Source organism: Pleurodeles waltl, chromosome 9 (assembly GCF_031143425.1).
Source record: "Pleurodeles waltl isolate 20211129_DDA chromosome 9, aPleWal1.hap1.20221129, whole genome shotgun sequence".
Taxonomy (NCBI): domain Eukaryota; kingdom Metazoa; phylum Chordata; class Amphibia; order Caudata; family Salamandridae; genus Pleurodeles; species Pleurodeles waltl.
In genome coordinates, this window is record NC_090448.1 from 240,218,887 (window position 1) to 240,246,349 (window position 27,463).

The 27,463-nt window shown below is 41.9% G+C and overlaps 1 protein-coding gene across 1 annotated transcript in view; it reads right to left on the reverse strand.

Moving 5' to 3' along the window:
• Positions 1-5,709: 5,709 nt before the first annotated feature.
• LOC138259127 (haloacid dehalogenase-like hydrolase domain-containing 5) overlaps positions 5,710-27,463 on the reverse strand; it is a 96,477-nt gene continuing 74,723 nt past the window's right edge. Inside the window, exons 5-8 of the mRNA XM_069206636.1 lie at positions 26,925-26,958; positions 18,997-19,171; positions 17,991-18,179; positions 5,710-9,784 (exon numbers count right to left, since the gene is read on the reverse strand). Of these exons, the coding sequence (XP_069062737.1) occupies positions 9,376-9,784; positions 17,991-18,179; positions 18,997-19,171; positions 26,925-26,958 (807 nt within the window). The 3' untranslated portion in view covers positions 5,710-9,375. The remainder of the gene's footprint in view (positions 9,785-17,990; positions 18,180-18,996; positions 19,172-26,924; positions 26,959-27,463) is intronic.

Below are 27,463 nucleotides of genomic sequence, written 5' to 3' on the forward strand. Positions count from 1 at the left end.
AGACAATCACTGGGCTGGGTGACAAGATATACAGTGGTTTGCAGAACAGTGCTTGAGTACAGTTGTTGCAAGACTGGCAAGTTACAAAGCGCAGGACCTTGGTAAATGTTGGCCATGTGGCCTAGTGCTTCCGGGTCATTTTCCTTGTGAATGTGAAATGTTCCATGTCTTCTTCTGATGTGTGTGTTGCCTCCTCTGTCCTTGTTGTTGTTGGTTGTGAAGGGGCAACACACACCTCAGTGTTAGAAGACGTGGAGTCAGACATCCGGTCGCTGCTCCCTGTGAAGGTCTTAAGGGCAGTACTGCAGCAAGGAGGATCTGCTGGTTCTTGAGAATAGCAGCCACATCACGATGGTAGGCAGCCAGGTCGGCTCTGAGGGGTTCAATGTTGCATTCGTGCACGCGTTGACAGGATTGCTGTTGTAGGTGTTGGGTCAACTGTATTACAGCTGTGCTGATTTCCTTCTGGGTTTTCTGCAGTTCCTGCAAGTTAGATGTTAGGGCTTGCATAGCTGCTGCCTGATCTGCAGATGACATCATGCACGAACGCATCCCCTCAAGGCTGGCTGCCATATTTTGCATCCCCACCCGCACCTCCTTGGCCAGCTCCCACTGTACTCCAACTACAGTTCTCTCAAAGCTGGTGCCAGTGTCGTCTGAGTCCTCAGCTGTATTGGAGCGGGCAGGTCTTACAATTGGGGTGGTGGGTGGTTCCTCTGCGATGTCTGCTTGTTCTGTGCTCCTCCTTGTGACTGAAGGTGGGGTCTGGAGGGTTTCAAGGACCTTTTGGATGGTCTCCTGGGGAATGTTTATCGGCTCGTCATCCATGTCATCAGGGAAATCTGGGACAGGCATATCGGCAGGAGAACCATCTTCCTCTGCAATGAAACAGGGTACAATTAGTGGGTCTGTGTTGTGGCAATTTTGATGTGACGTGCCTGCCTTTTGATGAATTCACTTTGTGATCTTGTTTTGTGTTAATTTCTCCAGTCCTTCAGATGGGCATTCTTCCAGGCCTATGGCCCACCTGTGTGCCACATGTATATTATGGAGTTATCAGACTTGTCAGCCTCATCGCCTCTAGGTGTTGATTTATGCCAAATAGAGAATTGCCACCTTCTTTTCCTACTCAACCCTCCGTGTACATCCATTCTCAAGGTGAGACCTTTCACTGGCTGTGGGTGTACTGATGGCCCTGGCAGCACACTTAACAATCTGGACCTGCCCCAATCTCTGATCGTTCACATCCACTTAAATGTAATTGACATGTGGCATATCCTATGCATGGCAATGTTATGATCTGATATGGATGTTGACATTGTTAATGTGTCCTGCTGATGTTGGGGAATGTGTGTTACATAGGATTGCCCTGATAGTCATATCAGTGTCCTGTTTCCTCCTCTGACCGTGCAGGTGTATTTCAGTGACCAGTTACAGGTGTCCCCTCCTCAATGCTGTTGTCTGAGCAGTATGACATTTTGGATGTTGCCTTGTTACCCAGGCACAGGATGGACCCGGACATATGCAGCATGGGTGTGTCCTTAGTGCTGTGTAGCTCCTATTGTTGTTTACATTGGTTGATGTTTGCGACAACTATGGGCATTGACATTTGAGAGTACTGGGGCCTTTGTCTTGTTTCTGGGGATTGTTGCAGTTGTCATCCTCACCCCCTAATTTAGGTGTGTATGATCCATGGGGAGGTTACTGCCATTGGCTACTTGAGCTGCACACAGAGCAGAGGTGGTAGTGGCAACTGTTGTCGCAGTTACATTGCATTTGTCGGTATGGCTAGAGGATTGCTAATAGGGCCCTAGTTGATGTAGGGGGAATGTTGGCTGACGTGTGCCAGGATGTCAGTTTGACATAGTGGCCTTCCCTCCTGTCGTGGCTTTCCCTTTGCTCCATCGTTGGCATGACAGCATGCCCCCATGGGACTGTTGTTGGTGTTGTGTAATGGTGTTCCCCAGGTTTTCTCAGAACGAGCCATGCCCCCCTGCCGTGCCCCTTCTCCCCATGCCACTCCATGTATTAGATGACTTCCATGCATTTAGTGGTCGGTATCCCCCCCCCCGGTTGTAGATGACATTATTGCATTTTAATTCCCCATGCGACTTACCCTGCATGTGGGTTGTCTCCTGGTAGTGTGCACTGTCCTGTCCTTGAATCCCTGTGACGATCTCCTCAGGGATGACGGCTGCGACCATCTCCTCCATGTGGTCCAGTGCCTCCTGGTGTGCTGGACTCCCACCTCCAGTCTGCAGTGCTGCCTTCCTGTTCCTGGCCATCTTTTTCTTGGTCCTGCGCTTGCAGTCATGCCAGCGTTTCTTGCACTCGATGACTGTTCTGCGAACTTCAGCCACACTGTTAATCTTGTCGACAGTTTGTTGCCATATGGCCTCTCTCCTACTGATTGGCAACTTTGATGTGACAAACAGTTGGTGCTGGTGTTCCGTCACCTCTTTAACCAGAATTTCCTGCTCCTCTGCACTAAAGCAACACTTTATTTTCTTCTTAAAAGTGTCCTGGTTCTTGTGTGGGTCCTCCTGGCTAGTTCCTGGTCTGCTGTCATCTTCCTGGGGTCTGTAGTGACATCTGGGATCCATTTTGGCTCTCCTCTGGTGAAATGGCTGTGTTCGTTGGTTTCAATTGCGTAAAAAAAAAAACTGCGCATATCCGGTTTGCGGTGTTGTAAATCGACCCACAGTCATTTACGCCGCGTTAACGTCGTTTTCCTTTACGACTTGACGCCACGGTGTGCGTAAAAAATAATTACTCCCACCTGTTGTTTGCGCCGCCGTGCGTCAAAGTATAAATATGACGCCCGCACAGCGCACCAAAAGGGCGTTAGCCGGCGGTAATATTTTTGACGCCAAACTGCACTGGCACAGTTTTGCGTCAAAAAGTATAAATATGGGCCTTATTGTTTAAGGTGTGTATGAAATGGTTGCAGATCTTACTTTCAGAAACATTTTTATCTAAGTTATTTATTTCAATCCTTTACGTTAAGACATTATTTCAGATATCTTTTACATTGTTAAACAATTACTTTGGATGCCCTTAATTCACTGAACCTGCACCACCCTTAAACACCATCCATCTCTGCCCCTTTATAATGCCTCCTTATGCAAACTCCACCCATCTCTGACCTGACCCTAAAAGCCTTTTCTATTCTTACACTCTACCCATCTCTTAACCTAAAACCCCCTCGCTACCGCTAAATGCCACCCACTCCTGATCCCTAAAAAACAATTCCTATGCCAAATGCTTACCGGTCTCCGAACCCTTCTAATCCTGCACCATCCCAACCTCCACTCATCCCTGAACCCTAAGAAACACTCATATCCTTAAACAACACCCATTCAAGATCCCTTAAACCTCTCACACTCCTAAACTCCTGCAACCCTGAACTCTTTAAAACAAACAACAAAATCAACTCTAAACCCCATCCATTCCCAAACACTAAAACCCCTTCAACAACATTCTACTGATCACTGAACCTTGAAAATACCAGTCTTAAGCTCCACCCATCCGCAAAACATAAAACGCCTCAGGACATCTACATGCCACCCATGGAACGCTAAAGCCTCTCACCATCCTAAACCCCACTTATGCCTGATCTCCAAAAGAGCCTTCACCACCCCTTACACTCCACCCATTCCTGATTCTTAAAAACCCTCTTCGCTCCTAAACATCACCTATTCCTAAAACCAAAAAAAAAAAAAAAACCTTCACCACACCCAATGGTGTGATATTGGATCTTCCCTTAAAATTGTCTTTCCTTAAAATTGATTTTTTATGATTTAGTTTCCTCCAATTGTGGTTTCTTAGTTTATATTTTTCCATTAATTGACACACATCAATTCAGACATCTTACTAAGACCCTCATCTTCTTTAGCTGAAATGCCCACTGGTACAAATGTATTTTGCCTTATGCCAGTCCACCCTTAATGAGTGAAATTTTCTTTTTTTTCTTGATAAACCACATCTTGTTTGGCACTCATTTTTGGCAATGCGTTGCTGTTTGCATTTTTGTAGGAATTGCCACTCCACTCAAATTTGTAAGACGGATGTCACCCGGGGGTAGATTTTCCAGCACAGCCCATCATGTACCCACTGGGCCACGTTCTCTCTCAACACCAAAACAGAATAATGAGGAAAGTGATGGCACCAATGAATCAGTGCTGCAACAGTTTGTATGTGTTTGTTTGGGAAAAAGAAAGACATTTTCGGAAAGGATTTAGCATATGAATCTTATGAAAGAAATATTAACATATGATTAGCAATTAACACATTTTTATAACTTCTATGAAATTATATTATTTTTGGCAATGCTTTCTCACATCACCATATTGTGTAGGCTGATACTGCAGTTCTAATTTTGTTACCAATTCAGTTTGTCATGTGATAATTTAACAGTTTTTTGTTGTGCTAAATTCTGGCCGTTTTTCCTAGCGGAAATACCCATGAGGACTTCTAAATATGTTTTGAATGTATCCTAGGCTGTAAAAATATGCGCAGTATTTAATTCCACTTGACGGTATTTATGTGCCATTATTTTAATTTGAGAAACAAACTCTGGATCTTACTATAAAGTTCGATTACACCACCAGGTTTGTTCCCCGCCCCCCAACAGGGCACATCCAGGGATTGTTCTTTACTTTTATTCCAACGCTTAAAAGTCCTAGAACTACTATACAGGTCACCCTATGTTTCTTCTTTGAAAAAAATAGTCGCGAGTGGTGAAAGTGCTGTTGCTTTATGCGTGGTTGTTACATAAAATTATTAATACGGAAAATCTAGTCAGATGGTCTGCATGGTGTAAAACAAAGCAATAATTAAAACATTTTGGTGAACATAAATAAATATTGCCGTTCTTCTGCCAAAATAGAATGTCCTGCCCAGCTTCCTCTGGGCATCAAGAGGTACGAATGGCCAACCCTTGGAATGGCAAGGGCTGTGCCTGGCAGGCCTGATCTTTGTTTTATTGCATAAGCCCGACCATTTACCTGTAAACCGAGATGGAAGCTAGACCACTGTTCCCCAAAGCACTGAGGAACAGAGGGACCACAGTCAGGGAGGAAACAAAGAGACCAGGACCCGCAAGGCAGCACAATAGAAGTGTATCAGAACCCACTCTTTGCCTTGTTGTATAAGTCCCACCCACATTTAGAAAACAGTCGATGGAGCTTGTGACCTGGCAACCTGCAGTCTCATGGGACTAATGGTCAACCATCAGCCCTCCAGGGAAGGGCAGCAATCACCTGCTGCAGCAAGAACACTGAAGGACAGAAGAAACAGGTCTTTCGGTATAGCTCCCAATGCAGCTGCCTGCAGTTACCATGGTCCCCAGTAGTGACCAAATAAAACAGAGAAGAGCACGGAGAAACGCATGAATGAGTCAAGGAGAAGAGCAATTTGGCCTCTTTGCCTCCTACTGCAAGCAGTAAAGCCACAGTGAACAGGAGAACATCCCAAGTAACCTGTCTGGTCACGTGAAGGAGGTGCAGGAGTCCAGGTTTACCCCAAACAGGAAGTTACCTAGAAGCAGTGTGGCCCACAATGGCGTCGGGGCCAGACAGAGAAGAGCAAGGACACTGGGCTGAGAACAGCTCCCACCCAAAGCAGCACAGGTGGTTAAGACAAAAGTTTCAGCAGGGTTTCTGTTGCACACGTCTTTGTTCACAGTTCTTCAGTTTTTTTTGTTTTTTTAAATGTATTTATTTTTATAACGAGCAACATTTTGAAACCATGATGCCTCGCGTTCAATTTACTGGCCACTGTAAGAAACATTTTAGAACACTTTCTGCAGCAGCAAAAGTAAAATATATGTACTCCGGTCATCAACCTCCCCAACTGAGGAGATTACAAGTATCACGTCCCTATTTGTCAGGGAAAAAAATAGGAGTGAGCTCACTCACGCCGAAGTCAGCACCCAGAAACAAAATCATTCTTTAACCCTCAGAGTGAAATACAAATAAGCGCCTTACTGTACGAACTAGCAAGATTGGAGATCTGTAGAAGTATTGCCAAAAATGTTGAAATATACAAAAAAAGAAGGTTAAACAACAAGCAGATAATGCATCGATCCTTTCATGACATTCCTTGGACAACCCTGATTTAATGGGCGCAACATACTTTAAAAACAAAATACAAACGAATATGAAAGCGTGTCTATTTGCTTCAAACAGGGTTCTGACCTCTCCAGCTCAAACACATTTAAGACTTGTAAGGTTTACATATTGAAGAAGACAACCACGTTTTGCATTTTGACAACAGCTGCCATGGTTTGGTTTATTTGTATGAACGTGAATGTTCTACAAGTAAAAATACTCAAAGCAATTCCAATTAAAAAATGAGATTTAGGAAGGGTCCGGATTAAAATATTTTCAGAAGGCTTTTATAGGTCTACACACACAAGCACAAAAACTGTAACAGACTTGTAACTTAAAACACTACTACAATGAAAAGCCGTGCACCATTCAAACCTTAAGTCATACAATTAAAAGCAAAAATAAAAAATACACTCATCATCGCAAAAATGGAATAGTTACAGGATGAAACTGGTGAGAAAGTAAAACGGAGTTTCAAGTCAAATGGTGAACAATATTTACCCATTTAGCAGTCATCTGCATTTAAAGGTCAATGTGTAACATAACTGATCTCAAAACATACAAAATAATTCTTGCTCACAGCAGTCAATAAATTATCAAATTGCGCATAACGTGACACTGACGTAAAATTGCAAGACTGAAGGCCCGGTATATATTTCAATATACAAATGCTCACTTATACAAAACACTTTCATAATGCTAGTTTGTCATCACACTTCAAAAGCAGGTGGCAACCATAGTGTAGACTTTCTGGAGCTGATATTGTAATATAAGGGAATATGTGGAAATTGGAGATATTCTATAGTGCAACCATCTTGAACACACTAATAACCTGAAAAGGGGGAGTGTTTCATTGACCCCCAGTGCATTTTGCCTTGCTTACGTTTGTGGTTGCAAAAGAGACCAGGGAAATTCTCAAGTGCTACTATTACCTGAAGCATTATCAGAGAAGCGATATGGTTCAAGCGTTCTCAGACTAGAGATATGCCATGCAGTCTTTTATCAGATCAGCGATATGCCTCCTCTTGTGGTACTGCTGATTTACAATGTATCATACGAGTGCAAGCCACCTCCTAAGTTTTATACCAAAACAATAGTGAACAAGCAAAAAAAAAAAAAAAAGTCAATTGATATAGCACAATGTCACCTTGCTTCATCTGCCAAACAATCATCTCAAAATGAGGCAAAGGCTCTCATCAATGAACGCTTCAGCAAATGACCTATGCTGGTAGGTCTTGTTGTCTCCTCTGGCAAATCCAAATTAGGCACAGGGAAGATACAAGAGTTTTTTTTTCCTTTTCAGGACAATATAGGAACTTTACTATCGTTTTTGTGTTGGACAGGAGGACCCAAGACGGGAGTTTGGCAAGTCAAGCATATTGTTGGAGTTAAGAGACAAATACCACTTTTCCTGCTACCTTTAGATTTAAGTCCCATTTATAATACCATTTAAAAAGAATGGAACTAGAACAAATAAAAAAACGCAAGTGTCTTGCATCCATGTGTTACACTCAGAACAAAGTGGTCAACAACCTTTCTTCCTAGTTAATAGAGCCCGGATTTACTTACGTTTCATGCAATGCAGCGCAGCACGGGAACTTGTGCTGCGTTGCGTGACAGAGAGAGAGCGGAAATGCACCATATTTACAAAGGTATCGCACGCTTCGGCTCTCTCCTTGCACTGGCGCAGTTGTGGCAGCTTAGGGCCAACACTAGGGTGCCTGTGTTGTGGGCAGGATAGTTTTTGTGATGGAAAGCATGCCTTCCTGCACGAACACTAATCATGGAGGCGTATTTGTCTTTGTATGTGTGCTGCAAAGAGGGCATAACAAGGCGAAATGAAGCCAGCCTCAGGTAGGTGTACCATTCTGGAAGCCCACTGGACACTTTGTAACATCCAATAGGGATTTACGAAAACTGAATATGTGAAACCACAGTCTGTATATGAACTATGCTTTCAGTACATATGTACATTAGATCCTTTTACACAAGGCACTCGAGGTGCTGTCAAAATTGCTTCTATAACACGTTTCACCAATACAGTATACTAGTTTAGTTGGTCAAGATCAGGTGGTCAGTTTTTATCCATAGTCTGTGAATCCCAAGTTCAAATCTCAGTCACGTCGCTTATGCATTTACCCTTTTAGAGGTAGATAAAGTTTCTAAAGGACCATTCATTTTAGGCAGTGTAAGACATCTTACAAGAGTCTAAAGCCAAGGAAACCAGTTTAGGCAAGTCCCTATTCAGTTGATCAAATCACAAAGCACGTGTTCAGTTGATTAACCCATTCGGTCTCTGTTTTTTGTAAACATTTAGCTCATAAAGCTATCTTGTTCAGGTACCCCAAATGCTTCACAACCACTGTGAAACAAAAAATACATGTGGCTCCTTGGTAGCTCAACATTTTGCAAAAGGTAAACGTTCAACCAATAAGAGGAAAATGTCAAGAATTTAAAAACTACAATGAAAGCAGCTGGAAAGAGTACACAGATAAGTGACTGTAACTCTTAAAGGCCGTCATTTACGTGATGACAGGTGTCTGTGCAGCACGTTTCTAAAACTATTGGAAATCTCTTCTCACATACGTTTACTCAAATGCTAGTCGATTTTCAGTTTGTTCTGTAATCCCATGCTTTTACATTGAAATAAATTCTGAAGGTGAGCTCAGACACGGATTCTGTTGCTTTTTATAAATTGAATTGATTTTTTAGATGGAAGGGATTGGAAGGGACATTGGTGTTAGGGTTAGGAAAATTGTACTTGAGGCATCAAAAAAAAAAATCAGACTATTTACTTCTGACAGCCAGTGCTGTGGTTCTGGTTGAGTTCTGCTTTTAAAATTTTAATTGTTCCCAATGTCTACACACACACACACACACACCCTATTTAGGTTAGAACAAAATAAAACATGTCAGAACCCAAGTAAAACACAAACATTAAAAAGAAAGCACTGGACATCCTACAGAAAAAAGCTTCCACTTACCAGCCACAAAAAACATAATGAGCGGACATTAAGACAGTGGTAACTTAAGGACATCATTATATTACAGTTAAAAAGGACCACCAGCTACAAAAGAATAATAAAATCGAATATATTCTAGGGATTGTTTAAATAATTTTCCTTATTTAAAAAAAAAAAGGGTTACCTGGAAGTAAAGTGCTGTTAAGAACGAAGGGATTAAAAAGGGTAGAACCTATTTGGGTGAAGTTCAAATTCAATTAAATAGATCTAAAAGAAGCTATATGTGCTCAGCCTTCCCATTCCTAAGAAGTCCTGTTGAGTTTCGGTGCAAAGTTCTCAAGCTGGAAGATCAACTCCACAGCAGCATCAACATCTTGCACAATATGGTCAGGTTCCACCAATCCAGGATCGAACCTGAAATCCCTGTGTCCATGAAACACGGTCTCAGTGATGCACTCGCTAGTATCGCATGGCACCTCTGTGTGGGGATTGTAGATTCCAGTACACACTAGTACTGACCTACAGCTGGTGGCAGTGGAAGAGGAGAGTTCACTTTCCCAGCCATTGCTGGATTCCACATCTTGAGACACAGTGGAAGCTCTTGTGCCAGCTGCAGCCTGGATGCGTGCCTGGGTGCCTTTTCTGGAGTTCTTCTCTTCAAGGTATCGGTTATACAGGTTCGCGCCATAGATGTCAGTCATTAGATTGTCCCTGTGATAAAAACAAAGCACTACCTTTATAAAGAAAATACAGTTCAATTTTGTGATGAACAACAGCAAATAACTAATTTTAGCAAAAGACAAATACAAAGGCTGCAAACAGCATTGACCAAAGGTTTAGGAATGGAACACAGAAATATGGGATAATCTACTGATAGTAATATCAAGGTTTGAGTTAATTACGATATTACACGTTGTTTAAGATTTTCTGCTAGTCTTTCACAGTTGGTGACTGCTTTGGGGTCATGACGGCAGTGCAGGTTTTTTTTTTTTCCAAACAAACACCTGGAGGCAGCGGTAAGGAACAGAGGACATGTAGTGCCGTCGACAACGTGCATGCATTTAAATATTGGAATATTTATTGATTTCGCTTCTTAATTCCGCCTAAACCCTCTGGCTCTAAGAGCAAAAACACAGATAAAGTTCTGCTAAATGAATGGTTTGGCGACCTTTTAAATAAATTGCTGCATGAAAAAAAATTGTTTTCTATTTGCAATGCATCGAAGATAAATTAATATGTGATGTTTCGCTATACTTTTGACAAACAGAGTATTCCATAGGATGCAGAAGAATATATCAACCAGCCAACAGTACGAGTTGAAAGAAATATCCTTTTGGGGGGGGGGGGTTAAAACGCCTCTAGATAAATTTTAAAATATCGTGCATTCCCACCACTTACACAGCTTTATCTAGTAATAGTACAGGGCTGATTTCACCATCCAATACAACGCTGCCACGTGGACAATCCTGGAACATGTCTAAAAAGAAAACAATGCATGTACTTTTCTCCCTAGCTACCTGGACGCTGACTTCAATACAACGTCTGCCACAATCCTGGGAAATACTAGTATAAACTGAACAGTAGCTCTGGTGACGAAAGAGAAGATCGTAATTTAAGGTGGCCAAGGATTAAATATACCAAATGTACACATCCAAACATTCCCAAAACTCTGATCATATAAACCTTCAAATGGTCTTTCAGGAGAAACCCTCCTTATGGTAGCCAATGTGCAACTTTTCCATATAATCTTGGCCAGCTGAGGCTATATTTCAGCTAGTCAAGAGCGTAAAAGGCAGTGTAAATAAAAAGCCCACAAGGGACAGGACGTGTGCCATATTTGGTGGTGTTAAGGTATGAAGGGCACATGGATTTGTTTCCCACTTAGAGAAGTACAAACGTTCATGATTCAACTATAAATATCAACAAAGGGAGGGGGAAAATTCGATCAACATAAAAAGTTAACAGCAGCATTGTGGTATGAAAATGTCACTTACCCAGTGTACATCTGTTCGTGGCATCAGTCGCTGTAGATTCGCATGTTTTGCAATAGCTCGCCATCTGGTGTTGGGCCGGAGTGTTACAAGTTGTTTTTCTTCGAAGAAGTCTTTCGAGTCACGGGACCGAGTGACTCCTCCTTTTGTCTCCATTGCGCATGGGCGTCGACTCCATCTTCGATTGTTTTTCCCCGCAGAGGGTGAGGTAGGAGTTGAATTGTAGTAATAGTGCCCATGCAATGGAGTGACTAAGTATGTACCTATTTAAGGTTGAGATGATACATATACAAATAGTTGAAGGTAACTTCCAAACTGCTACAGGCTCCTGGGGAGGCGGGTGGGCACATGCGAATCTACAGCGACTGATGCCACGAACAGATGTACACTGGGTAAGTGACATTTTCAGTTCGATGGCATCTGTCGCTGTAGATACGCATGTTTTGCATAGACTAGTAAGCAGTTATCTCCCCAAAAGCGGTGGCTCAGCCTGTAGGAGTGGAAGTAGTTTGAAATAATGTTCTTAATACGGCTTGACCTACTGTGGCTTGTTGTGCGGATAACACATCTACACAGTAGTGCTTGGTGAATGTGTGAGGCGTAGACCATGTGGCTGCCTTACATATTTCTTGCATTGGGATGTTTCCTAGAAAGGCCATGGTAGCACCCTTCTTTCTGGTTGAGTGTGCCCTTGGTGTAATGGGCAGCTGTCGTTTAGCTTTAAGGTAGCAGATTTGGATGCATTTAACTATCCATCTGGCTATACCTTGTTTTGATATTGGGTTTCCTGCATGAGGTTTTTGAAATGCAATAAATAGTTGTTTAGTCTTTCTGATGTTCTTTGTTCTGTCAATGTAATACATTAATGCTCTTTTGACATCTAATGTATGTAGTGCCCTTTCAGCTACGGTATCTGGCTGTGGAAAGAACACTGGAAGTTCCACTGTTTGATTTAGATGGAACGGTGAAATAACCTTTGGCAAAAATTTAGGATTAGTCCTTAGGACGACCTTATTCTTGTGTAGTTGTATAAAAGGTTCTTGTATTGTAAACGCCTGAATCTCGCTTACTCTTCTTAGGGAAGTAATGGCGATGAGAAATGCAACCTTCCAGGTTAGGAACTGTATTTCGCAGGAGTGCATGGGTTCAAAAGCTGGACCCATAAGTCTAGTTAGGACAACATTTAGGTTCCATGAAGGAACAGGTGGTGTTCTTAGTGGTATAATTCTCCTAAGGCCCTCCATGAATGCTTTAATGACTGGTATCTTATATAGGGAAGTTGAATAGGTAGTCTGCAGGTATGCAGATATTGCTGCAAGGTGTATTTTAATGGAAGAGAAAGCCAGGTTAGATTTTTGTAAGTGAAGCAAGTAGCCCACTACATGTTCTGGAGTTGTGTGTAAAGGTTGTATTTGATTAATATGGCAGTAGCAAACAAACCTCTTCCATTTACTTGCATAGCAGTGCCTGGTGGATGGCCTTCTGGCTTGCTTTATGACTTCCATACATTCTTGGGTAAGTTGTAAGTGCCCGAATTCTAGGATCTCAGGAGCCAGATTGCTAGATTCAGCGATGCTGGATCTGGGTGTCTGATCTTTTGGTTGTGTTGTGTCAACAGATCTGGCCTGTTGGGCAATTTGATGTAGGGTACTACTGATAGGTCTAGCAGCGTTGTGTATCAGGGTTGCCTTGCCCAAGTTGGTGCTATCAATATGAGTTTGAGTTTGTTTTGACTGAGTTTGTTTACCAGGTAAGGAAGGAGAGGGAGAGGAGGAAAAGCGTAAGCAAATATCCCTGACCAGTTCATCCATAGGGCATTGCCTAGGGACTGTTTGTGTGGGTATCTGGATGCGAAGTTTTGGCATTTTGCGTTCTCCTTCGTCGCAAACAAGTCTATTTGAGGTGTTCCCCAGAGTTTGAAATAGGTGTTCAGAATTTGTGGGTGAATTTCCCATTCGTGGACCTGTTGGTGATCTCGAGAGAGGTTGTCTGCGAGTTGATTTTGGATCCCTGGTATAAATTGTGCTATTAGGCGAATTTGGTTGTGAATTGCCCAACGCCAAATTTTTTGTGCTAGCAGGCTTAACTGCGTGGAGTGTGTCCCCCCTTGCTTGCTTAGATAATACATTGTTGTCATGTTGTCTGTCTTGACGAGAATGTATTTGTGAACTATTATTGGTTGGAAAGCTTTTAGTGCTTGAAAAACTGCTAGAAGTTCTAGGTGATTTATATGCAGTCTTGTTTGATGTACGTTCCATTGTCCTTGTATGCTGTGGTGATCGAGGTGTGCTCCCCACCCTGTCATGGAAGCATCTGTTGTTATTACGTATTGTGGCACTGGGTCTTGGAAAGGCCGCCCTTTGTTTAAATTTATGTTGTTCCACCACAGAAGCGAGAGGTAAGTTTGGCGGTCTATTAACACCAGATCTAGAAGATGACCCTGTGCTTGAGACCACTGTGATGCTAGGCACTGTTGTAAGGGCCTCATGTGCAGTCTTGCGTTTGGGACAATGGCTATGCATGAAGACATCATGCCTAGGAGTTGTAATACCATCTTTGCTTGTATCTTTTGTGTTGGATACATGCGTTGTATGATGGTGTTGAAATTTTGAATTCTTTGGGGACTTGGAGTGGCTACTCCTTTTGTTGTGTCTATTATGGCTCCTAGGTATTGTTGTACCTTGCACGGCAGAATGTTGGATTTTGTGAAGTTGACGGTGAACCCTAGGTTGAAGAGGGTTTGTATGATCTGATTTGTGTGATTTGAGCACTCTATTAACGAATGGGCCTTGATTAGCCAGTCGTCTAGATATGGGAACACATGTATTTGCTGCCTTCTGATGTGTGCAGCGACTACCGCTAGACATTTGGTAAAGACTCTTGGTGCGGTTGTTAATCCGAAAGGCAGTACCTTGAATTGGTAATATATTCCTTTGAATACAAACCTTAGGTATTTCCTGTGCGCTGGGTGTATTGGTATATGGAAATACGCGTCCTTGAGGTCTAAAGTTGACATGTAGTCGTGTAGTTTTAGCAATGGTAATACTTCTTGTAGTGTGACCATGTGAAAGTGGTCTGATTTGATGAATGTGTTCACTATTCTGAGGTCTAGGATTGGTCTCAGCGTTTTGTCCTTCTTTGGTATCAGGAAGTACAGTGAGTAAACTCCTGTGTTTATTTGTGTGTTTGGCACTAATTCGATTGCATTCTTTTGCAGTAGTGCCTGCACTTCTATCTCCAGGAGATTGGAATGATGTTTTGTCAAATTTTGTGCTTTTGGTGGTATGTTTGGAGGGAATTGTAGAAATTCTATGCAATAACCATGTTGGATAATTGCTAGAACCCAAGTGTCTGTAGTGATTTCCTCCCATGCTTTGTAATAATGACCTATTCTTCCCCCCACTGGTGTTGTGTGGAGGGGGTGAGTGACGTGTGAGTCACTGCTTAGTAGTAGGGGTTTTGGGGCTTTGAAATTTTCCTCTATTTCTAGGGAATTGCCCTCCTCTATATTGTCCCCGAAAACCTCCTCTGTACTGTCCCTGGTAACTGGACGGTGTTGCCTGTGAGGTGCTGGCTTGTGTGCTTTGACCCCGAAACCCCCCTCTAAAGGGTGTTTTACGGAATGTGCTGTAATTCCCTCTGCTCTGCGGGGAGTAGAGTGCGCCCATGGCTTTAGCAGTGTCCGTGTCCTTTTTGAGTTTCTCAATCGCTGTGTCCACTTCTGGACCGAACAGTTCTTTTTCGTTAAAAGGCATATTGAGAACTGCTTGCTGAATCTCTGGTTTAAATCCAGACGTTCGGAGCCATGCATGCCTTCTGATAGTTACAGATGTATTAATTGTCCGTGCAGCTGTATCTGCAGCGTCCATGGAGGAGCGGATTTGGTTGTTGGAAATTGTCTGTCCCTCCTCAACCACTTGTTTTGCCCTATTTTGTAGGTCCTTGGGCAGATGGTCAATGAGATGTTGCATCTCATCCCAATGGGCTCTGTCATAGCGCGCAAGTAGTGCCTGGGAGTTAGCGATGCGCCACTGGTTTGCAGCTTGTGCTGCGACTCTTACCAGCTGCATCGAACTTGCGGCTTTCTTTATCTGGGGGTGGTACATCTCCAGATGTGTGGGAGTTGGCCCTTTTCCTAGCTGCTCCTACAACGACAGAGTCTGGTGGCAGCTGTGTAGTGATGAAAGCCGGGTCTGTAGGAGGCGCCTTATACTTTTTTTCCACTCTTGGTGTGATTGCCCTACTTTTGACCGTCTCCTTAAAGATTTCTTTTGCGTGCCGGAGCATACCAGGGAGCATAGGCAGGCTTTGGTAGGAGCTGTGGGTGGAGGAGAGTGTGTTGAATAAAAAGTCATCCTCGACCTGTTCTGAGTGGAGGCTCACATTGTGAAATTGTGCTGCTCTAGCCACCACTTGAGAATACGCAGTGCTGTCCTCTGGTGGAGATGGCTTCGTAGGGTATGCCTCCGGACTGTTATCTGACACTGGGGCGTCGTATAAGTCCCATGCGTCTTGATCTTGGTCACCCTGGCTCATGGTGGTGTGAGCTGGGGAATGTGATGGAGTTTGTGCTGGTGAGACGTTAATCACAGGTGGAGGAGAGGGTGGTGGGGTACCTTTTTTCACCACTTTTGTTTGTGGTGTTTGTTCAGTTTGGAACTCCAATCTTCTCTTTCTTCTAATAGGGGGAAGGGTGCTTATTTTTCCTGTCCCCTGCTGTATGAAAATACGCTTTTGCGTATGGTCTACATCCGTTGAGTGTAGTTCTTCCTCAAACCTATGCTTTTGCATTTGGGAGGTTAGCGAGTGCTCTTCTGTATAAGAGCCTGAAACTGGGTCGGTTGCAGTTTGTTTCGGCACCGAAACCCTGTCTGCATCTTTTTTCGGCTCCGAGGTGACTTTTTTCTTTTTTGGGGCCGAAACCTCTCGGCGTCGATCTTCTTCGGTGCCGCTGTCTCGGCGTCGAGCCGTGTCTACACCGGTATCTCGGTGTCGATGCTTGTCTCCAGCACTTTCTCGGTCCCGAGAAGGCTGCGTGCCGGTGTCTCGACCGGAGTCGGACGATCTCGGCACTGTTTGGGCCTTTTTCGGTGCCGACGGTCGGTCACCGAATTTATGGGTCGAGCCATGGCCTGATGGCAGTGGCGTCCCCTGGGCCTTGTAAATCTTCTTTTGAGTGGTTTTCGACGTCCTACTCACGGTTTGTGTATCGTCGAATCCTTCGGAGTCCGATTCTTGGATCGAAAAGGATCCCTCCTCTTGTTCCTCGAACTCCCGGTGGGCTGTCGGCGCGGACGCCATCTGAAGTCTTCTGGCTCGACGGTCTCGGAGAGTTTTTCGGGACCGGAACGCACGACAGGCCTCGCAGGTGTCTTCGCTGTGCTCAGGTGACAGGCACAGGTTGCAGACCAAGTGTTGGTCTGTATAGGGGTATTTATTGTGGCATTTGGGACAGAAACGGAACGGTTCATCGGCGTTCTTCTGCCCGCGGTCGGGCCGACCAGGCCCCGACGGGGGATCGAAAAACTACCCCGAAGGGCACCGGAGCTCTTCGATCTTCGATGCGGTGTTGAATCTAACTACGCCGATCCCGAACGCAACAATACCGACGAAAATCTTCTGAAATTAGCTATTTTTCCGTTCCGAAACTCGGAGCGACAGGAACACGTCCGAACCCGATGGCGGAAAAAAAACAATCGAAGATGGAGTCGACGCCCATGCGCAATGGAGACAAAAGGAGGAGTCACTCTGTCCCGTGACTCGAAAGACTTCTTCGAAGAAAAACAACTTGTAACACTCCGGCCCAACACCAGATGGCGAGCTATTGCAAAACATGCGTATCTACAGCGACAGATGCCATCGAACTTGTAATTATCGTCACAGCAGGAATAAACAATGAACAGTTTCCAACACTGGTGTGTGAGGGCCAATCTGAAAGCATTGCCATTCCTCAAAGAAATCAGAGCCCAGCCTGACAACAGCTTTCACTTCAGTGGGAGAAGAAACATTTAAACCCCTGTGCTCGTAATCTCTTCAATGCTACGCCATCTTTCCAAAACAATAGACTTGATGTCTATTTGAAAATGCTTTTTGGCCCTACAGTGAAATCTTTTCCAGTGTGGATTTTTATTTCGAGGTCATCAATGATCAGATCTTACATGTCTGGACCCTCATTTTTAGACGTTATATCGTATGTTTCTGCTCTAATGGCACTGCTAGGGACCCATGTAGTTAGTCACTTGAGGGGGATTATTTTATTTATAATTTAAAATGTTTACTTTCAGGCTCACCAGCTTACGACCAGGGGAATGGTCGGGCGTATTTGAAATGACCTTGATCTACTTGAGGACCGGGTTTTATTAGGGCAAGAAGTGCAACTGCAGTTCTCCCCAGTCAGGGTCCCAACAATGTCCCGATGAACTGGAGAATTGGCAGGTGATAGCTCAGTGAGGTACTCTGTGAATGCAGGGGCTGCAGTACCAGGTAGGTGTCTATGCAGGGATTCAATTGCAGACCATTCCCTAATCAACCAGTAGACCAAGTATTGGTGAACCTACTTACAGTCTGTCCCCATGACCTACTGTGTTGTTTCAGAACCCGTATGATGAATTCCTACCAGTACACGTGAGCCTAGATTGCCGTGGGGGAAAGAGGGGTGGAAGAGTGGAGCCTGTGGCATCCATTTACCTCTACCAGGGGGCTGCTTCCCATAGGGGAGGCCCTCCAAGACACTCTGTGTCCCATCCCTGAGCAGGAGTAGCTTTTTTACCTACAATGGGTAAACAAGCAAAGGACACTGGGAACAAAGCGGACTAAAAAGTAGTGGACAGATATGCACTGGATCATCAAATAAACAACACACATAAATAGGCATTGATCTGAGATTAGTGCAAAGTACAAATATATGTTTCTTGTGGAATTCTCACCCAATGGCATAAAGTGTCTGAACTGGCTTCTTCCATTGTCTCTTAGTTGCCAGTGACCGGACCAAGTACTCTGCATAGTGGTAGGTGAGTTCGCTGGGTTTACCCATTAAGGCTTCGTACTTCAGGTCCTTTCCAGTGATCTTTTTGTAAATGTTTTCCAGACACACCATAAATGTGCCATGGCCAAACCTGGAGAGAAAAAAAACAAAAAAAAAATTACACTTTTAGTCAAGCTTAAACACAGGTCGTGACAGTTATGCAGGTATGAACGGTAGAACTGGGGCACCGAGTAATCGGTACACTAAATACTATGAGTACTGGTCCTCACAAGTAAATATTGTGGCTGGTTGATGAAGTTTTGAGTTACTAGCAAAGATCCATGTTGATCAAAGAGACAACATAATGAAAGAGGAATGTGAGAAAGGGAAGCCAGGAGCATTGGGAGAGCAGAGGTATAGTGCAAGCCTCAGAAGCTACACGCCTACTAATCTATTGTATAAATGGGAATACCGATTGGAGGAAACTGTGGCAGTCAAGATGAGGTAGGGTAGCCATATTCCATTAGTGAAATATTCACTTCATGGAGGCTTTGCCTTTTGTAAGACAGTTATATGATCAATCATTTTAATGCAGATGTTACAGTGACATTATCAATGATGTTATCAAATATGTCATGGGTGCCATCATTTGTAGGGTAATTAGCAGTGCATGGTGGGGGCACGAGTTATAGTTACCTTAGGGCACGAGTTATAGTTACTTGAGATAACAAACGTGCAAAACCATAAAAATTCACCTGTTATAGTTAAAAATGCGAGCCTAACTATAACGTCCCTGTAACCTTTGTTTTTTTTAACCAAATTTATATATAGACTAGAAGTCTGGCTATTTCATGCAATAGTCCACATGTATTTAATCTGGCAAGATGTGCATCCTCATTATCATTTAATATCATTGGCTCTGAAAGGAAAGCTAACTTGGGAAGCCGTCATGTCACAATATTACCTACCTGGGGGACTGTGCTTCAGCCATCCACATGAGATCCATGTTACAGGCAAGCAGAGGTATGTGTGGGTAAATGAATTGCTGATGCGGGTCTCCAGGTCGACCACTTGTCAAGAGAACATCAATTATAAGCTGAAGATTGGTTTCCCATCGGATCGGCTCACCAAAAAGGATAACGGCTAGAAACGTGGAATGAAAGACTAATTAGTTCAGAACGTTCTATGTCAAACAGGTGTGCATGTTACTCAAGGTGAACTGTGTCTACGCTGAGCAGATGGTGACATGTCACCGGGTCACCACTTTTCCATTCCTGGACTTTGTTTTTACATATCATTGTTATCAGGTGTGTTGGTCCAATTATCCCAATTAAAATGAACCAAGACTACAACTCCTAGAAGGCATTGCTATGAAAAAGCAAATTCAAGGAATGAAAAAGTGGTGTCCAGGTGACCGAGCCATTTGGTCACTCTTTTTTTCCCCCCCAAAGATATTTCAATATAGCAACATAGCATAAGCCCAGACAGTGTACAAAGTACACAAAGTATTTATGATATGTTGAAGCGCACCATGCTTTCGTAGATTCAAAACTGCTAATCAATTTGTTTTGCACTGTCATCATTTAAATAAATAACGTACTTATCAGCAAACAAACTCGCCCATACAACCCCCTACCGTCACCCCAAAATACAACATCATCCCAATACCACAGAAACCATTATTTACAAAACAGCATGGTTTACTGTTGAGCCGCAAACCATCTCCTTGTTACTCTACCTACAAATGACCAGATTGCTAAAACAAGAGTGAAATTTGACATGGCACACCACTGTTCTGTGAAACTACGCCTGGAACTTAAAAACGGTTACAAACTGAAATGCTGTGGATAACCTTGTCATAAACTGATGAGTCTGGGCAACTATTTAAATGCGCACTGGCAACGCCAATAAGTTTGGCATTTGCTGCTAACCTTTTGGTTTTGGCTACTCTTTGTGATTAATGCTGTAGTGGGCGAATGAAAAATGTGAAAGACAAAAACAGACGAGTAAATTAAGAGGGCTTGTTGAAGGCACGTATGTATAATATGTATGTGATTTTAATAATGTCAAAAGGTCTTAGTTAACGTCAGGCTTAAAAGTGGTAATTAAATATATGATACATAGGTGGCAACTTTGCAATTGGGCCATATGTTGCAATTGAGGTGTGCTGGTAACATAAACCACAAGGAGGACGACTGGGTTCTGGTGACATTTACAGACCATTCGGAGATGGCAATATAAGCACATATTAGACAAGTTACACGCTTGTTTTTTAAAATTATGTTTCTTTTGGTGCAATCAGCATGAAAACAATGGTTCCTATTCACAAAGGTAGATTTACACCTAAGTAAACCTACATGTGTAAATGTACTCTTACACTTTGGAACAGACTTACTATTTTTTACTATTCACATTTTTGATTTGTATATTTAAACCTATGTCTCCACCTCCTGAAAGTACCGGTTGGAGTCATATTTACGAGTGGAAAGTTGCTGCTCGTAACTTTTCACACGTTGCTGCATATTTCAGCCAATTTGGCGAGGATCTCCACCACTGTGTGGGAGATCACCACCACTGTAGTGACCTCCCTATGGGAAACAATAAGGAAAGTGATTTAAGTAAATTAATATAAATTATATTAAAATTCCTATGATCACCCTAAAGCTAATAAAATAAAATGTAGAAGCATATTACCTCATCAAAATACACGTTTATTAAATAATGACATTGTTTAAACATATTAATTTAGTTTGTAAATATTAATTTTACAAACATAAAGATACCCTACCTAGCAATCTTAACTTTAAATAATATTTAGTCATTTTAATAAGCTGTAATTTAAATTATATTTACATTTTTAATACAAGTTTAAAAATGCAATTTATTTTTACTAAGTCAACCAATAATTTTCAAAGTAATAAAATGTCATTATAAAATTTGCACAATATAACACTAAAATACATGCATACACACAACTTAAAAGTGAAATAATTTAATTCGTTTAAAATGATTTCCTATGGGGTGATATACCAGGTCCCTGTCTTTATTAGTTTCTATTGGAGTGTGTAGTAGTACCTCTGAGTGGCCTTGTGTGGTTCTCGACTTACGCCAAGGCAGGGGTGGAGTACATTTACTGCTGTTTTGTCACCTTAAGGCTGTGGTCTTCAAACGATTAAACAGTAGACCGTGCTTATACTCACAGAATTTCGAAGATGCCACCTGCAGGACAGAGCTAACAATGGGCTCTAATTACCTTGAGATAGTTCAAGTTTAGATTTCTCATCAGGAGTACTAGTTAAACAATGAGCAATGGTTAAGCTCAGATGTTTGAAGCTTTTCCTGTAATGATCATCTAAAAGGAGTGCTCACCGAAATTTTAATGTTCAGGCCTTGCCTTTCCTGAAGAGGTTGCCAGTTAAGCAACAAAGCTTTGCTGGGGTCGTGATTATGTCATTTCTGTGAAATCTGTGTAAAATTTCACAGGTCCCAGTGATATGTGGATTTTTATTCCACTGCATTTTTAGCAGTAAAACCACCCAAATGTGTAGTATATATATATATATATATATATATAGTCAGGTCAGTTTCAGACAGTCCCTGTGACAGTGATCAGCTAAACAATGCTCCTGTGTTGTCACCATCCTCAGATTATTTGTTAGGCCTTCACATAATTCTATTGCTTACCATCCCCCACCATCACCACTGGGAAAGGGGAAGGGGGCAAGTGTGACATAGAAATTTTACACTTCAAGATGGAAAACTATTGAGCAGTGACTGGTTCTTCATTAAGGGATAGTGCTTTAAGGGAGTGCCAGTTTGCAGTTTCCGTGTCAACCACAGAACCACTATCCATCTATGTGGGCTTTCCTAGAGGCTTTCCTTCACAGGAATGACTAAACATCATAAAGGAGACTCACTTGATTGTTACCATGGTCTATTCAGTAGTTGTATAAAGTGTGGTAGTGCTTTTCTGATGGGTAGAATTCAGAGACTAACTTAGAAAGGTAAGATAGCTGTGGTCTCAGAGCACCACCTTATTTCTACCAAACTCAGTGTACGGACTGTCCAGCAACAGCACATGCAGTTCAGTTAACATGGAGGCTGGTGCAATTAAACCAAAAATGTAGGATCTGTACTTTAGGTCAAATTTATGGATGAGCTTCTGGGTTGTCTCCAAGGAGTCTCTGCAGGCCTTTTTTGAAAACTACCCAAAGTATAAAAAAAAATCTGCTGTTTTAAGCTATGATGGGGAGCCTGAATCTTTCCTGTATGAGGTCAGGGTATCCAGCAGCTGTACTTTGCTGAGGGGATATCACAATCCTCTGGTAGGTGAAGAAGGCATGGGAGCATGGATAAATGGCATATATTGTGTGTGAGGGAGAGGTGCTATAGCAGTACATGAATGGTGTCCTATTTATCCCATCGTTTTTACCTGACCCAAGTCTTGTCCACCCAGAGAAACTCCATGCGTTCTGGAGTAAAATGAGGGTGACCGATACCCATCACTCGATAAGCTACACAAGATTCAATGTCTTTAATCTGGGGGGATAAATTAGTTCTTGAAAAGGTGTAGTCATATGTTTGTGTCAACAACATATTAAGGATTGTGGATATAACTGCTGTAAAGACCCAATTGGTGTGGTCAGGATAATGGTCATGTTTGCAACACTTTTAGGATGGCCTAGAGGGGCTCATCAGAATGGTTGGAAAGTGTAGGCAAATGTATTTAACTACGCTATCAAAAGTACATTTTTCAAGATCTCTGTGCAGGCACCAGGATCTAGTTAAGACACAGATGTCTCTCTCTCTTTACAAATAAATTGAGATTTGAGGTTCCCTGTAGTGCAAAGATGCAGTGTAACATGACAGGGCAAGAATGTAGGGATGTGGTAGTCACTACTTCAAAATCCACCAGGACAGTCTCCATCCTTTCATCCTTACAGGGTGAGTCGATTCAGCACCATTAAACTAGGTAACAGTAATGCCGGTTTCCAACAGCATTTAGAAATGTCAGTGGTGTGGTATGACACACAAAATAGTAATCAAATTATTCAGTTTGGCATTCACTCAAGTTCTAATTGAATGAGGCAATTTTTCTTAATCGCACATCGCTACATCAGCCTCTCTTGAGAAACTGTCCCCTTCCTTCACTACGTAGTAAATTTCTTTGGTGTCCTGTGTGGATTCAGTGCCCTCCTGCTGGTGAGAGAAATAAACCAATTCAGAACCAGGAACACTATTCTTATTTACTGAGCTTATATAACATACTAACATTTATCAGAAGAACTTAGATGTGTTCCCTGTCAAACATGCATAAGGTATGAATTTTGGGATTATGTTCTGTAAAAGATAGAGCCTTCACCAACAGACAGGCTTTGGCCATGGGTGGGTAAAATGGGAAGAGTGGGGAAGAAAAGTTATGTTCTCTAATTGGGGTGGCAAAACTTTCCCAGTTCACTCTGGTCAGTGACTGTCAGTCATATTTTCCTGGTTGGATGTATTCTTGCACCAGGGAGCAGGGAGGGAGACATTAAGAGTTACATGTGACTGCCCAGCTTCTGTTAAAGACAGATCAATCTCCTCACGGCTGTAAATCTATGGTCAGAGAGTTTATGGGGGATTTCAGACCAGGTACAATCAACTGGCCTAGACCTGTACAGTGATACAGATTATTAAGAGGATCCATAGTACTATTCCCACTTCAAGGGAGAGGACAGAGAGGGACACAGCACCTTCTCCAGCTACTCCGCATCATCAAGTTATTTAGTGCCACTGCCTCTACAATCTGTATTGATAACCAATCAGCAACCAATACCAACGGATGCAATCACCAGTGGGCCAAGGTTATTGAGGATACAAGACGTATCCTTGATGCTTTATTTCTAGGAAGATGAACTATCACAAAATTATGAAGGCCACTGAGTCTTAGGATTCTCAAACAGTACAAGAGGCAAACAATTTCTTATTCAACCAGGTCTCCTGTATGTATATTCTCTTACAGGGGAGAAGATCCGCTAAACTACTCTTAATCTATTTGAAACTTTTCAGAACTTTATATTACATGAATATATTACGTCAATTAATACAATGTCATCACTTAGGCTAACAGAATTGCAATGACCCTCTAAAAAACATGAGCCCCTGAAAGCTCTGTATAAATGTCTGTCTTTAATTTTATTACAGGCAAGTTATGACATCTCTAGTCACCTGTACTAAAGAAATAACATGGCTGCTCAACTGCTTTAACTTATTACAGTTGAGCCCTGCCATTTATCACAAAGAATCCTGGCAGAGACAGCAGCCACGGTCAAAAGCCGGTCACAGAGCATAATTATATCTGCAGTTTAAACACAGAAGATGGGAATTGGCTTTTATTTTGCCTGACGTTTTTCTAAAAGGAAAATGTGATCAGCAGAAAGGAGATATTTATGTCAGCATGTTTATTTTTTTCATGCAATAGGTCACTACAGGAAAGATAGAATCTCTGCATGTTTTTACACAGGCTAAGAGCAGCATTAGTTTTAATCTTATTCACATTAAACTGATTCAAAGATTTTTTATTTTTGCAAAAACTACTGTAATTTTGTAGATCTGCAACTAACATGAAAGAGCAAGACACCAAGGAATGAAGAAGTTTGTGGGAAGGGTGATGGTGTGACCAAGTGTTTGTTGTAAGGAATATAATATCCTCTATTGTATATGGCATGAAGTACCCCTTCCTGTACATTATAAGGAAACTGCAAGTCACCAAGGAGTTCCGTGACCATAGAGAGGAATGAGGCCGAAGGAGAGTTCCTTTATAAGTCACAGAACTCAGAGGTGACTTGTGAAAATCATTATAATACATGGGATCCTGCACTTCCCGTTTCAAAATCTGTCTCCAATTTCTTTTGCACTCATATTATTACAGTTGAGTTCAGCCGTCATTTCTTTATAAAAGTTATTACTTTTCATTCTTCTCTACTTATCTAGCCTACAGTGACAAGCAAAACGAACAAATTTATTTGTGCACTCCTTAGGTAATTGTAGAAAAGTTAGAATGTTTCTGCATGTTTCCACACATTCAGAGCTACAGTAGCTTTTTTTTTTTAGTTTTTTTTTTTTTTTTTTTTTAGGAAAAAACCTACTTATATTGGACTATTTTTAATATATTTTTGCAGCAAATATCTAACAGTTTTTTGCTGAGTTTCATTTTGCACTTGAGGTTCTATTTTTAATCTTTGACAACATGTTCTCTCTTTCATATGAAAGAGCTATGCACCAAGGTTTTAAGTGGTTTGTGGGAAAGGTGATGGTGTGACCATGTATTAGATGCTGTACATACGGATATTGCAAGTCACCTTGGAGATGCATAACCTTGGAAAGGAATCCAGCCTTCGGCTTCGTTCAGCTATATAGTTATGGAACACCTCTGTGACTTGCAATATCTTTATAATGTATGGCAGGGTATACTGTATCCTTTACAATGCAGTCACATTGTGATGTCTCTATTCACCCGTAATAAGAAAATGACGTAGCTGCTCAGCTGTAATAACTTATTACAGTTGAGATGTGGTGTCATAGTGCCTGCTGCCAGACTCAGAAGCCAGGGTAAAAGGCTTTTGATTTATTTTTCGAAAAGGGGCATTGATCAGAAGAAATGGGATATTTATGGCAATGTTTCATTTTTGTATCCTATAGCATGTTACATGAGAAATTGAATCTCTTTACATTATATGCAGGATAAAGATCCCCCTCGTGTACGTTTTAAGGATACTGCAGTGCACTACGGAGTTCAATGACCATGTAGAGCAACAAGGCCAAAGGTAGAATTACTTTATAAGGTCATGGAACTCAAGTCACTTTGGAGGTGACTTGAGTTCCATGATCTTATAAAGTAACTTCGCCTTCAGTCTTGTTCCTCTATAAGGTCACGCACAATACATTCCAAAACATACATGTACAAACACCAGCACGCAGAAATAATGGGTATGAGTTGGCAGTGTGTTACAGAACTAGAAAAGGAAGTGGCCGTAGATACAGATGACCGACACTATTACATTCCATTAAAAGTATATATCAAGCAGTGGCACTAAGTTACAAGGACTGAGATTTGACAACATTCCTCAGCAAGGCGGTTCCACACGAGAGGACACAGAATACCAATAGCATAAAGCGCTCACTAAAAACTGAATGGTCTCAGGGTGCTCAAACATGATAAAAAAAAGTTGTGTTAACTAGTAAAAGAATAGAACTAAAGAAATATGGATTTTAGTATGGCATGGCGTGCCACCCAAAAAAAAAAAGGAGCAGTATCAATGTGAAGGGGTACAGCCTTCAAAAGCAAGACAGATGGAGGCATTAAAAAAAAAAAAAAAAAAAAAAAGTCTGTCTTTTTTGCTTCTATACATCAATGAATGCTTCACAAGCAGATTTAAATCAGCGCAGCTTATTAATTTGACTAGCTACTAGTGATGAAGCATCTTTTGGCCCAAGCACAATAGACATTTGTCTTACAGTCAACCTTGGCCAAAATGGTTCAAAGGAGTGACAAACGTCAACTGGATGACTGAATAAAAAATTAGATGTCTCTTTAGATGCAACAAAGAAAGTAAAGATTTGGAACAAATTTTTAGGAACGTTCCCCACGACTTTGTAATTCCTTAACTAGTGACAAATGTGCTGCAAACTACATCTTTTCACACATAATCTGTACATTTGCTCTAAGCCACATTTCATTTCTTAGTCCTGCCTGTAAAATACTCCCGTACTTAATGGTTTTTAAATTCCATTACCATAGCCCATCAGTTCCCCAACAGAATTAAGTACTTCATCAAATATCGTATAGCTCTATACATTTAAAGAGATATAAAGTCAGACTTTCAGTAGAAAATAGATAGCATAATCAAATACTGACCATCAATCTTTGGTAGTTCCACCGCTGGAGAAGGCTGCAATCACAAGTAAAAATATTCATAAAAACACACATAAGGCGACAACTTTTGGTATTTGTTTTGGAAAATATCAATGTCCATGGTCTCAAACAAATACACAGATTCCAATAGTTACAGTAAGTATGCACAGTACAGTTCGCTTATTAAATTAGTTTCTGAATTATTACAAATATCCAGAAGAAATAAAATTGCAGTTGAAGAACTAAAGTTTCATTCTCATCCATTTTTTTCATACTCCAAATACTTCTGCTAGATATGGAGGACGGGCATATTAAGATGATGGGTCACTTGCAGAGCAAAACCACAAGAAGGCAGGTCGACATTGTCTAAAAGAACACAAATGCTGATTTTGTGTATTTGGATCTCAGTGCAAAAAGAAATATGTAAAACATACAAGCGCATACTGGCCCCCCACAGGTCCATCTTCACGGTGACACAGAATGTCCCTCTCTGCAAGTTCTACAACAATCGCCTCACCAAAGCCTTACTGAATAAGTGTAAA